This window comes from Crocodylus siamensis, chromosome 1, assembly GCF_052110815.1.
Source record: "Crocodylus siamensis isolate JL-2025a chromosome 1, ASM5211081v1, whole genome shotgun sequence".
NCBI lineage: Eukaryota > Metazoa > Chordata > Crocodylia > Crocodylidae > Crocodylus > Crocodylus siamensis.
Window position 1 is genome coordinate 199747280 of NC_143395.1, and position 13675 is coordinate 199760954.

The following is a 13675-nucleotide window of genomic DNA, read 5'->3' on the forward strand; positions in this document are numbered from 1 at the left end:
CTTCTATGACTGTACCTCTCTCCCTCTCTATTGGCCCCGTTGCTGGCTCTTAAGCCTCAATCCGCTTACCCTTCGAGTGGGGTCAGCCTACAGTGCTCCATATGGGTCCCCTCATCGTGTCTCCCCCACAGCTCTTCTTCAGGGCCGCCCGCACCCTCTGTAATCCCACCTGGTCGGTTGATCTGGAGCCTGTCACCTCTTCGTATCCCCTGAGGGCTCCTCCAGGTCTTGGTGTTCCTCCACCCTTCTCAGCAACTGCACCTTGACCTCACTTCCTCGTCTCCTTCTTTGCTGCTGGTGGTGGTCTTCTCCTGTGGGATCCTGCGCTCTCCACTGGGGCTGCTGGCTGCAAGCCCCCACGCTCTGTTGCTCCGAGGGGACTTTCTCCCAGTGCTCCACCTCCTCCCTGGGGCTGTGTTCCGCTGCTTTTAAAGTCCCCAGCTGGTTCCTCCCCCTGGGGCTCTCAGCTGGCCATAATTTTATAAATACACAACTAACAAGCTGCTCGGGTCCTGCCACCGCTTCTGGTTTTACCATGCCACTCCCTGAAGGTAAGAACTTTTCTGTTTGGTTTCCTTCTCTTCCTTTTTCCTTTCCACCCCATTCCTGCTCCCTGGGACAGTCTCATTGCCTGGAGGACTGATAGTCCCCAGGGGAGGGTTCCCTACTGCAGTAAATGGGAAACAGTGTTTGGCTTTATTGGACAGTGCATCACAAGTGACTATATTATTTGCCTCCTTTTATAAAAATCATCTTTCTCACCTGGAATTGCAACCATTTACTGGATTAGGATTGTGTGGGTTGAGTCAGGACCAGTAGTCATATCTAGGGTATATGGAAATCCATATTAAGTTTCCTGCCTCGATGGCAGTAGTAGAGAAAGAGGTGAACTCCATAGCCCTGGTATGCCCTGATTAAGGCTGGATGAATCAGGCCACTCTGCTCACTGAGATTAACTCCCAGATTTTTCAGGTCCTGGCTCAATACTGTCAACAGCAGGCTGGATTGAGCTACCAAACCTGACTACTAATACATTCACTATGCTGTGAAATCTATGCCTGTTGGGAAAGGGAGGGTGCAGAAAGGCCCCTCAAGCTTGTGGGAGCATTACGTTATTTGGGGGAAATGCCTCAGAAAATTCTTGCTCAGGGCTGGTGGGCCTTCCCTATGACCTGAAAATGGGAGGGTCAAAGCCAATGGCCAAGGCTTGTGGCTGTGGGGTCCCTTCCCAGGAAGAGGGAGCAAGGGGCATTGACAGTCCCAGATGGGGTATTCAAGGGTAAAGAGCTGAATCAAGAATGAATCACTGTGGTGATGGTGAACCATTTAATGAAAGAGGTAGTGGTACATCCAGGGCAAAAGCTGGCCATGGTGCAAAGGGCTAAAGTGGTGAGCCCCAGAGCAGGAGAGGTCACCCCCACCATTGACCCCAGGCAGTCTTTTGGCAAGGATTCTCCAGCTCCTGAAACTTGGAAGATACAGTTACAGAAAAACCTGCAGGTCCAGGCTAATGTATTTTCCCTATATGACTGGACGTGGGAGAAGCTAAAGGGCTGGAACATCAGATACGCCTCAGTGACCCCAGACCCTTCAGGAGTGCTCCTGTCATATTCTGCTGACTGAGTTGGGAGAGGTCCGGTGATATCTACAGGAGCTCCTTGATCACAAGATCATTTCCAAGTCCAAGAGTACATACGTGTCACCCATTGTGAATGTTCGCAAGAAGAATGGATCTTGACACGTGTATCGATGATTGCATCCTAAATGCTCAGGCTGTGGTCAATCAGCACACCGTCCCTTGGGTTCAAGTGGCATTGGCTTGCCCAGGGGCTAGTAACTGGTTCTCAGTATTAGACCTCAGGATATTATCAAATCCTACTGAAGGAGGCAGACCGTGTTTATCTGCCCTTTAGGGTTTTATCAGTTCAAATACATGCCTCAGAGCATTTTGGGAGCAGCAGTCGCATTCTAATGCCTCATGAAGAAGGTGCTGGGAGACATGCACCTAAGCCAGGTATTAGTGTACTTAGATGACATCATCGTTTTTGGGAAGATGCTTGAGGAGCATGATGAGAGGCTCCTCCATGGATTGGACTTCCTCGAGGCTGCGGAGTTAAAACTGGCCTTGGATAAATGCAAAATCTGCCAAGAGTCTGTCAAATATGTGGGGAATATAGTGTCACAGAATGGAGTTAGCACTGAGCCGTAGGAGGTCTGAGCAGTGCCCTCTTGGCCGTGCCCCTCCAATTACAGGGAACTAAAGAGATTTCTGGACTTCACTGAGTTGTATCAGCATTTTGTTCAAAATTATACGGCCATCATATGCCCCCTAAATCGGCTCACGCAAGGTTATCAAGAGGTGAGACCTTTGAAATGTCAAGAGGAACCACATCCCACACAGTGGGTATGCGAGGCCCAGAGTCCCACTGAAACTTTTGAACCCTGATGGGATGCTCAGTGCAAAGAGGCATTTCAAGAAGCCATCTGTTGGCTGATGAAGGCCCCCATTTTGGCATATCTGGATGCCAGAAGACCCTTCATCTGTGCACAATAGAAAGCTCACAACTGTTAGAATTGGTGTGTATGGACTTTTTGTCAGTAGGAGGGGAAGACAATCAAAAGAGTAACATACTTGTGATAACAAACCACTTCACATGGTACACCCATATCTTCCTCGCTCGTGATCAGATGGCTAGAACAGTGGCTAGAGTATTATGGGAAACATATTTCTCCATATTCAGGTTGCCCACCCAAATCCATTTGGATCACAGGTGGGACTCTGAGAGTCTCCTATTGAAGGAAGTATTTGCCATTGCAGGGATAAAGAAATGCAGGACCACCCCATACCATCACCAAGGGGACCCGCAATCTGAGTGATTTAATCGCATGCTATTAAATATGCTTGGCACCCTAAGGCACAAACAAAAGGCTATGTGAAGTCAACATCTGGCCCATTTGGTGCATGCTTATAATTCTACTCACAAGGATGCCACTGGGGTTAGTTTGTATCTATTGATGTTTGGGCAGTAACCCAGGCTCCCAATTGGCTTGTGTTTTGGAGTAGAGAAGGCCTATGATCAGCATGTGACCCATAGGCAATATGCCCAACAACTAAGAGATCATTTAAGAAGAGCCTACTGGTTAGCTGCAGATGCCACAAGTAGAAATCAACTACGCCACAAGTGAGGCTATGATGCCATGTGCAAGAACAGGGTTTCAGTCAGGGGGATCAAGTGTTTCTGCAGAACCTCAGACTTACAGGTAAGCATAAAATCACTGACCGATGAAGAGCTGAGCCATACTGTTGTCCAAAGGATTTGGGACTTGTCTGTGTGGCAGGCCAGTAGCGGGGGCGGTGCTCCTGCATTGACCCACCCACCTCACTGCGTCCAGCCACCTTCCAGGCTCCAAGTGCCTTCCTGGGGGTGCCTCATATCTGGCTGACCCCCTTCCTGGAGCACACCCTCTAGTCTGGGGTAAAAACTGCCACCACCCAGGGCTGGGCTTTATTCTGGCTCTGTGCACCCTGGGAAATGCAGGCCTAGTAGCCCTCGAGGGTACTTGACTCACTTCAAGCACTTGGGGGGTGCTTCTCTCAGTCGGAAACACAAGTAGTGGTCTCCCTTAGTCAGCCGAACCAAGGGGACCCCAAGGCATAATCTAAACCCACACCCAATAAGTCTTGCATGTTAGGTACGAAGGAGAACTTTATTGGTTACAAGGGCTGGGGTTGGAATAGAGTACAGGGTAGAGCAATATCAGAGAAGTCCCATAGAGCAAACTGGCATGGCTGGGTAGCCTTTGATCATGCATCTGAGTTACTGCAAGCTATATATCTAGTTAGCTCTCAGGTAGCTTACTCACAAGTATCATCCAGAGGCAGGTGGAGATTCCCTCTGGAGGCAGGCAGTTCCTTGATCATGAGTTTTGATAGAGAGAGAAAGTTTCAGATGGTCCAGCTCTTCTCTCTCTCTAAGTCTTCCTCATGGCTGCTGCCTCCTCCTCCTGGGCAGTCCTTAACTGATATAGCCCTTACGACCTCATTTACCTGGTCCAATGGAGGCCAGCACCTTTTGGCTGTCAGCCAACCTATTTGAAATGCATCACTGGTTGCTGGACAGACAGGCAATTCCTAGCTCCCCAGGGAGCCCAAGCCCCTCACCCAGGTATGTGATACCAGTCACATAGGCAGAGGGAACAGTTTTCCCCCCTCCCTCAGGAACGTATCCAGCTCATGTTACCTGAAGTGATAGGGTAAGGTGTGTACCCTCTGCAGGGCCCATCCTAACCAAATTGTCACAGAGCAGGGCTTTTGGGGAGAAACAGAGGTGGCTTCCTGCCACAGCCTGCATATGAGATCGCTTTGGAAGAGGGCCCTGGACACGTGAGGGTTGTGCATAGGAACATGCTATTGCCCGTAAGGGAGGTGTGTCCGAGTAGCTGGGGCAGTTGTATGGCTCAGCCCAAAGCATCACCCTGGGAGAATATACCTCAAGAAAAAAAACCCACCGGCTGTGACCCAGGAAGTATCCAGTTCTGATTCTGACTGCGAGGAGTGGTATCCCTCTCAGTTCCACCCCAGCTTGGACATCTGCCCCCCAGGGGATGACCTTGAGCATGAGGGGGCTTCTTTGGCATCCTTGTCCACCAATGTTGATGGAGGAAATGACTTACTGAGTTGTCCTTGTGAAAGGCCCCCTTTGTGGCCTCAGCAACAGCTACCATCCCTGCAGTTTTCTCCCCACTGTGGGTTAACACACATGTGACAGGAGTTTTGCTTTTAGGACTTTGAGGTGCAGTTTCCCAGAAAACCCTGCACCTATCATCTTGAAGTTTGGCACGTGTCATGGCTGCAGCAGGGGCTACCATCCCAGCAAGTTTAATCTGAATCAGCCAAAAGACAACAAAGTTATAGATATTTCATTAATTTCCCATTATATTCTATGGCTGAATCTCCGAATTGGCTCTGAATTGGCTCTGAATCTTCTGAAGCGATTCAGCCAAATCGAATCGACAAAACAATTCAGATCTCTGAATCGAATCTCTGGCATCTGAATAGGCTGAATCTGAATCCAGATGGAATCATTCCCTATTCACACAGGCCTACTAACCACAGCTGTAGCCTGTGCTGGGTCAGAGCGATGACACTGGTCTAAAAGCTGATGTTGCTGCTGCAGAGTTGTTTCCACTATTAGTGGTTTCAATCCCCTTAGCAGTTCATGTGCAACGTGTGTGCGTACTCCTGCATACCTGGCTATTTCTATTTTAAGCTACTATATCTTCTGCAAGTTTTTACACGTCTGTTTTAAGCTAGACCTTTAGCTGATGTGAATGGGCCTCACTCTGCTGGACTCCCTAGAGCTAGGTTGATTAACCCCAGCTAAGATTGGGGCCTGGAGCCCTGCTGCTTCTGGTTAGAAAATGGAGCTCCAGTGCAGTTTAATATGGAAAAATCCAAGTTGTTTTTGTACATGGAAACTTCATCTTTTCCTGGTGAACTTTCTAAACAGAATTTCAGTACTGCACATCCCTACTTGTGGGCTGCTACTTCAAAAGATGCCTCATTTGGAGATATGAGCTTGGGCTGTGGTGTAGATCTCTGTTATGGGCTGAGTGCAATGCTGAGTGCAACCAGTGCAGTGCTTCTGGTTGGAGAGCACCGTGGAGTTTTGTGGGGAGGATCTCAGCAGGTCTGTAGTAGCCTCTATGGCTCTTCTGGTAGTTGTCACCATTATTGAGTCTCCCAAACCATGGCAGGGAGAGCTGGCCAGGGCCTCAAGTTGAAAATGTGCAAAAACAAGTGGTGGTTTGGAGAGTTACTTCATTTCAGATCAGGACATGAAGTCCCAGGCAGGAAGTGTCTTACAGGAATGAGATCCCTCAGCATTCTGCACTCAGGGAAGCCCTTGAGATCCAGCCCCGTGGCAGGACCTGAAGGAAGCTGTGCAGGGTCCTGGAAACCTTTGCAGCCCTGACTCTTTTCCTGCCTCCGGTGGATCATCTTTACCCATTGCTCCTCTGACTTCAATGCCAAACTGATTTGACAGATACTAACTCAGTTCACTTCAACAAACAGAAATGTTACGATCTTCCTGATGCAAAAACCTGAAACTGAAATTTCCTCACAAGAAGATGCTAGCTAGTTTTGCAGACACTGAACTTGCTCTCAAGAAATAATTTTGGCAAACGTTCCTGGCTGGGTGTAGTGGTCACTCTTGCCATTGTGCTAGCTGGGAACAAGCCTCATCACTGTTACAGCCTGCTCTGGGTCATGTTGGACAGAAGCACTGACACTGTGGTCTGGAAGCTCTGACGTAACAGCAACATTGTAGTTTCCAGTACTCCCTCCACAGCTGCTTCAGCTCTTTAGCAGATGCTGTGCAGTGAGTGTGGTCTTCTGTAGGCAGACTACTTTGGATTTATGTTACTAGAGCTGGGCAGGGATCACATTTCACTCCTGCAAAGAAAAAAATAATTCTGCTTTGGAAATATTTTCATTCCTAATCAGGACAAAAAGTTAAAACCTGGATATTTTTCTGGGGAAATGAAATACCTCTGTGTCTCATTACTTAGAAGCCAGAGCAGCTACATCTAGGGTGGCCATCACAGAGGACATTCCAGTTTTCTGGTACTCTGTCCTTTGTCCTCTATTGATACGAAACCCAACTCGTCTATGTCCTCTATTTTTCTTTTCTAGAGAAAAATAGAGGACATAAAGGGTCCGGTTTCATATCAATAGAGGACAGAGGATAACTGGACTGTCTTTCTCTGATGGCCACCACCCTATACAGCACCATGGCAGCCCCAAAGGCAATTCTGTAAGCTTGTGCAGCTCTAACTCTAATACCTCTAAGACAAAAACATCTAAGGAGTCTGGGGGCCTTGGTTACTTTTTACACCTCTATATGGAAAGCTAAGAAAGTGGGTTGGAAGGTAAGCTGGCGGGAGACTATTTAGAAGGGCTGAATTTGAAAAATCATCACATTCCTAGTGGAAAATGACTCCACCATTTGATGGAGTGCAACTAGGACTTGTGAGTCACCATGACACAGAGAACGTTATGGCTACAAATTTCTGCTGAAGCCTGAAGCACAGCAGATGCCATTGAACTGTTTTGATGTTTCAGTCACACAGTTGAGCCAAGAGAAGGAAAACCCCATCCAGTGTCCGATGTCTTGTCCAGAACCAAAGACATGTGTTCCAGGAAGGCCACAGGATCAACCTCCTGAGAAAGGTAAGTTGTGGGAAGGGAGATGCTGTCAGGACAGGCCCAAAAGTTCATGTGGGGCTGCCCTGGCCCTGAAACGTGCTATTTTTCTTACCAAATATGTGTGGGCCTTGGATAAGGGATCCCCATGTTGGTGCTGCCACAAGGATCAAAAAAATGTTCTGAAAAGGCATAAATGAAAGATTGTGCTCTCCTGGTTTGGTACTTTACTTCAAAATTGAAAAGAACTAGTCAAGAAGGACAAAAATAATCCAAATTAAATGGAAATGTTTCAGATTACATGAATGAAATGTTCAATTGATGCATACCCAAAACAAATTGGGTTTTTGATTTAATGATTTTTTAGGATTTTGCTTTCTGTTTGAATTTCGGAAAGGTGCTCCTGTCCCCTGCTCACCTTCCATACTAGGGACAAGCTCTCACTCCTTAGTCTAGTCTGGGCTGAAGGGATTGGTCTGGCCTCAGCCAAGATGCTGGTGGCTCTCTGGCGGGCCTGGCGTGTCCCACAGACAGCAGAGAAGCCAGCACGTGGTGTTCCCTGCATGGCAGCAGCTGTGCTCCTGGATGGAAAAGGTCCCTCCCATTTTGAGATGTAGGGCAGGAGCTCTCCTCACCATAGGGCCCATGAGATGCAAACAGTTGAAGTGGAGGAACATGGTGGGTGTGAAATTCCCTTGTTCCTGATGGCAGTGTCCCCAGCACGGGAGCAGTCAGGGAATGCAGTGAGCTGACGCGGTGTGTGTTGTTCCAGAAGAGAAGTGTCTGCAAAGGTGGAGTCACAGCGAGAGGAGGTCCTACCTTTTTTCTCCTGAAAAGAGACCTTGGGCGCAGTGTAAATCCTCCTGCAGTTCTCACTCTGCCAGCCTGCTCACGATTGACAGCCCAGAAGAGCGGGTGAGGCCATGTTACTTTTGACATATTGATGCAAATCAGCGAGTGACCAGAGTCAGCTAGGAGCCGGGCCCTGGGGCTGGGTTGCAGTGACCAGGTGTTGACCATGTAATGCCAAGTGTGGGCCTGCGAGTGCTGGGCGGTCTGTGAATGAGCAAAACACCTTGGAGATCTCTGTGACTGGAAACGAATCCGTGGGTGGCTTGTACATTTATATATTTAATTGTATTTTTGTGTCTCGTGTTTCTGTTTAGCTGTGTGTGTGTGTGACAGGTACTAGAGCACTACCTGGAGGGTGTTTGACATTCACGATGCCTGCACTGGCACAGGTCTTTAGGCAGGTGCAGGATATGAAGCCTGTCTACAGAGATAAACTCTACAGAGAGGTCTTCAGGGACCCTGTGGAGGGAACTTGGGACACCCTGCCGGTGCAATTATGAACCTGAGACATCTCACTTTCTTTCTCATTTAAACCTGTTCTCATGTAGGATTTCATCAACACGGAGTCATTTCTTTATTCTGAATATCGGGGAAGCTCTCAGTACTACTACCCATTCTGGACTGGATTGTCGTACAACTCTGAAACAAAGAAGTGGGTCTGGGCGGACGGCACAGCTCTCTCCCCTGGCCTGTAAGTCTGTGTCATTAGGGTATCCATAATTCTGCAGCAAAATGCAGCACAAGCCCCTGGGTGTGATTCCCCATGGGACTGAGGGTCTCAGACAGGTCCATTAAACTGTGCTGTGAACTACACCACAGACCCAGTGAGTGAAAGGCCCCAGCACACAGCACAAGTCAGAACTGGCCCCAGGTGTTTGGACACCTGTAGTCGGGTGGTGGGGGGGAAAGGCAATGTCACACTCCTCTCTCTTGTGGGCTGCAGCTGGACACATGGCACCAGCATGTGTGGACAAGGCACTGGTTGGCTGAGGACAGCATGTGTGGAAAAGGCACTTGTCCATCAGCCTCTGAGGGACTTTCTGCTGAGCTCAGCTCATACAGCATGAGGGCCCCATCCCTCCTTAAGAACATAAGAAGTGCTGTACTGGGTCAGACCGAAGGTCCACCGAGCCCAATATCCTTGTCTCTGGCAGTGCTAGACAGGGAGAGCACTGAACCAGATCTTTCTGGAGCATCCGTATCCTATTCAATATCTCCCTGCCATCCACCATTTCTTGGGTTAGAGATGTGTGTTCGAGGCATAAGAAGCAGAGTTTGCATCCTTGGCAAACTCTGTGGGGAGTGGTGGTGGAATTGCTCAGGAGCCTTACCCATGGCAGGGACTCAGAAACAGCCCTTGGCTGCTGCCGCTACTGCTGCTGCCGCCACTGCAGTGCAGTGTGCTGGCCTCAGTCGTAGCTCTTCCAGCAGCAGCAGGGTGTCTGTTCCCAGGTGCTGCTGCAAGAAGAGCACCATAGGGCTGCTCTTGCAGCTGGGGCACAAACTGCAGCAAGGGCAGGGGGGATTGTGACTATCCTTCTCAGTTGGCTTACAGGGCTGGTGCCTCAATCACTCACCCCAAATTATACTACTGATGTGGGTTACAGGAAATGTGAGGGTTATAGGAAACCTTCAGCAGTGTCCAGGGACTAGTTACTGTATCTTTGTGAAGCTTGGAGACTGACTAGCTCATAAATCACAGAGCACAGGGCTGGAAGAGTTATGACAGCTGCGCTCTGCCTTAAAATTGCTTTTCCTTCCCTCAAACTGTCCACATTAAGGGCCATTCCCATGTCTCTTGCAGACCAACTCACCACAAGAAAGAGCAGCCATCTGAGATTGCTCAAGGGTTGGCAGTTTCAGATCCATGGGGGCCCTGGGAGATGGGTTAGTGGGAAGAGGGGAGGCTGGCGGATTGCAAGTGAAGGATACCCGGGAGAGGCACGTGATACAGTAATTTATGTCCTGGTAGATAGTGTCTGTGCTTGTGCAGTCTGTGGATAATATATGGGAGTGTGGGTGTCAGAGATGCCTCTGACAGCACTATTTAGTTGTAGGCAAGGAAGTAAAAAAACTCCATTCTGCAGATTTGATTCCAGGTGGACTTCCTGGAAATTCAAAGTTTTCCTTATGTGAAGTTTGGTCTGCAAACAGGGTTGACCACAACTTGTCTTGTACCATGTGCCATGAGAGTGCGGGGGTCTTGTGCTGGGAGATTTTCCACTGACACATTTAGCCTTGAGTATCTCTTCCCTTCCTTCTTTAGGCTGTTTCCTCAGTGTCCCCTGCTGTCAGTACAACCAGGGCAGAGATCTCCTGGTCAAGTGTCATGGTGCGCTGGTTTTGGGGGGATGGTTCTGAATTGTAAACTGTGATTTTTCATTGTAGGATTCAGCTCCCGGACACCAGGCATGGAAATTATGCAGGTGGTGGCTGTGTGTATATGCAAAGTGCATTATTTAAGCTGGGCAGGTGTGAAGAACCTCGATTCTGCATTTGTGAGAAGATTAAAGCAGCAGGATAAAAAGAAGTGTGTTGACCCGGAGATAGGTGATGCAGGGACTGATCAGTGATGTGGGAGATCACTTTAGCAGACAGGGGTACATGTAGCTGTAGAAATGAAATGGACCCCCTGAAAACAGCCTGAGTTCTTGTGCTGCCATTTGCTGGGAGATTAGTAGAGACCTGAACTACATCATGGGACCCTGGTACTACCAGCCTGGGGCACTCTGGGATGTTGCATAGATACCAATAATCCTCAACTCTTTCTGCCTCTCCTATCATTTCACACATGTATAATTTCATTGTATTTCATTTCAGACATGTGTAATCTCTGTCCCCCACAGCCCAGCTGCATCTGCTGGAGCTAGAAGATACGGGATCCTACTTCCCTCACATATTATTGTCTAGGCTCTGTGATGGGTTTTGGTTTGTTAGCAACCACAAGCAGCAGGCAGTGGTCTGTATGGCTTGAGCAGGACTTCACAGGCCCCTGGATATCACCCACAATCCCCAGTGACTGCCCTCCCCAAGCACAGGTGCCTCCTATTTTATACAAGGAAGAGTCTGGTCCGGCTGAACTGCAGGAGCCCTGAGGGCTGGGCTTTTTTGAGATCTCCTGGTGAGACTCCATAGTCTCTGTTTTCTACAAGAATTTCGCTTTGGTTCTGCAAATAAAACATCTCCCACCATCCCTCGTCCATCTGTATGAGTATCGGGGGTGAGGTGGTCAGGGATGGGTGTGTATGCCTTGGCGGGTCTGATGGCAGAAGTGGTTCCTGCTGCAAAGGGACCTGTGGGGTGTACTTGGGTCAGGAGTGGCATTGGAAAGGGGATGCGGGCACTTGCTGCCAGCAATGGCATCTGGCCTTTGTTGTCCTGGTCTCCCTATCGGGCCTGGGGAAATGCGTGGTGCTGAGAAAACAGCAGCGATCAGATCTCCTGGGCAGGAGGCACCTCTGATCCTGTGTGCTGTGCAGTAGCTTAGTGGGGCAGAGGGGGCTCCTGCTGAGCCCAGCACATGGTGTGCAGTTAAAAGAGTCCATCCCTGCTCTGAGGGGGGTTGGATGCCAGTCACACGCTGTGTCTCCCCTCAGCATCCAGGGGGAGGGCTGAGCACCAAGGATGCTGCTTGTTCCAGTGCTGGTGTCACTGTGCTGACGAGAGGCCCTGAAATTATTAAGTCAAAGGCATGGGCCAAGCAACATGAACTGGGATGATTTACATTTAAGCTCTAGATATGAATTCAGGCCTGTCAAGCCCTGTGACTCTTTGCAAGAAGGAAGCAGCTGGGTGTCCTGTGGATGCTGCCTGGCATTGTGGGAATCTGAATCTTTTTACCAGTGATTCCCTAGTCTCCAGTCCAAACTATGGAGCATCAGGGCATGGGTTTTGAGGGTAACCCAAAGGCACTGGGGCACAAATGTCACTGAAAGCCATGCAATTCAGAGTCTGTTATAGTGCATAAAATATCCTCCCCAAGGGGTCTGAGATGCTGGTCTGGTTATTTCATAAGAAAGAATTTGGCTCAGAGGAGCAGCTGTGTTGTACACACTTGTGTCCAGTTGCTTCACTATTGTCATCATCGCCCTGGTCTTGGCAGCAGCCTCCCAGGTCCACTCCACGGTCAGTGCAGGTCCCTTTTCTGTCCACACTGTGGTCAGGAGCCGCACATCTCCGAGCAGCAGCCAGGGCTTCCTGCTGTAAGGGGTGTCTGGGGCACAGATGGTCAGTCTGAGAGGATCGTATTTGGTCACGGGTTTAATGGAGGAGAAGAGTAGAGGCCAAGGTCAAAGTCAGGCATCAAACTTAATAGTGAGATGAGGCCATGGTCAAGGAAAGAGGATGATCCAGGTCAGGACATCCAAGAAGGAACAGGAGCAAATGGGAACAGGAGCAAGCAGGGACTGGGCAGGGTGGTCCAAGTCTGAGGTTCAGAGTATGGAGACAGTTTGAGAGGTTCGAAGGCAGCCAGGGGCCCAGAAAGGTGGTTTGCAGCCCAGACATCAGTGGGGGAGGGGGTATGAAAATCCTGTATTTTCACCACACCCCAGCCCAGCCCTCCAGAGTATGGGTCACATAATGTGTCTTTCACCTGTTGAGCATCCAGATCTTCTCTAGTCCTCATTGACAGAGTGCAGTAGGGGCCCAGGCACTTGCAATGTCTCTCTCTCCCAGGACAGGGTCTCCTACCGAGAACTTGGGCACCAAGCCATGTTTAGCACAAGTAAAAGGGCCTTAGGAGGGGTTGTACCAACATAGAGCAGGTGCCTGGGAGAGACCCTAGTGAATGGAGCACAATCCTCTGGAGGGGCTACATACCTGGGACTGACATCATGGCTGAGCACGAAGGAGATGTGGGGTGCAACTTCACTCTGCTTCAGCTTGAGAGAGACTGGAGGGAAATGTCTTTCCACCCAAATATCTTTCTCTCTTCGGCCATGAGGTGAAGCAGCAGCCATAAGGCGTGTAAGAAATAACACAGATGCGTAATCAAAAGGCTAACTCAGCCAGACTGTTTGCTCTTTAGGATTTCTAAGATATTGCTCAATCCTGTACCCTAGTTTACCCTACCCTTTGTAATCAGTAAAGTTCTCCTTTTTGACTGGTGTGGGAGACTTCTTGAGGGGTGGGTCTAAATTATGCCTAACCTCACCAACAAAACCTTGTCACCAGAACTGAAGTCAACTTCCTACAGCTCAAAACACAAAACCTACCAACAATCAGGAAAACCTACCAGGATTAAGAACAACAAAAAGGCCTTTTTCAAGTACATTGGGTGCAAGAAGAGAGCACCAGGCAATGTAGGGTCCCTGCAAGACACAACAGTAATATTGTGGTTACGCCAGACCAGAAAGCTGATATTTTTAACAGTTTCTTTGCCTCAGTTTTCTTGAACAGGGACCGGGACATCCCATCTAACAGAGGTAGGGAAAATCTTGGGGATAGCTCTGTCAGACCTTCAGTCAGTACAGATGTAGTTAGGGATCGTCTGGAAGGGCTAGACATTTTTTAAATTGCAGGGCCAGATGCCCTTCACCCACGGGTGCTGAGGGCATAGAAGTGAGGAGAAAGAAGGTCTCTAGGAGGCGGTCTCTCTTCGGCCATGAGGTGAAG

At 49.2% G+C, this 13675-nt stretch overlaps 1 protein-coding gene across 1 annotated transcript; it reads left to right on the forward strand.

Moving 5' to 3' along the window:
* Window positions 1-7098: 7098 nt before the first annotated feature.
* On the forward strand, window positions 7099-10583 carry LOC149873876 (C-type lectin domain family 12 member B-like). The gene is made up of 4 exons (XM_090038190.1): window positions 7099-7234; window positions 7983-8122; window positions 8608-8750; window positions 10448-10583. The coding sequence occupies exons 1-4, from the start codon at window positions 7099-7101 to the stop codon at window positions 10581-10583; spliced, it is 555 nt and encodes a 184-aa protein (XP_089894316.1).
* The last annotated feature ends 3092 nt before the right edge of the window (window positions 10584-13675 follow it).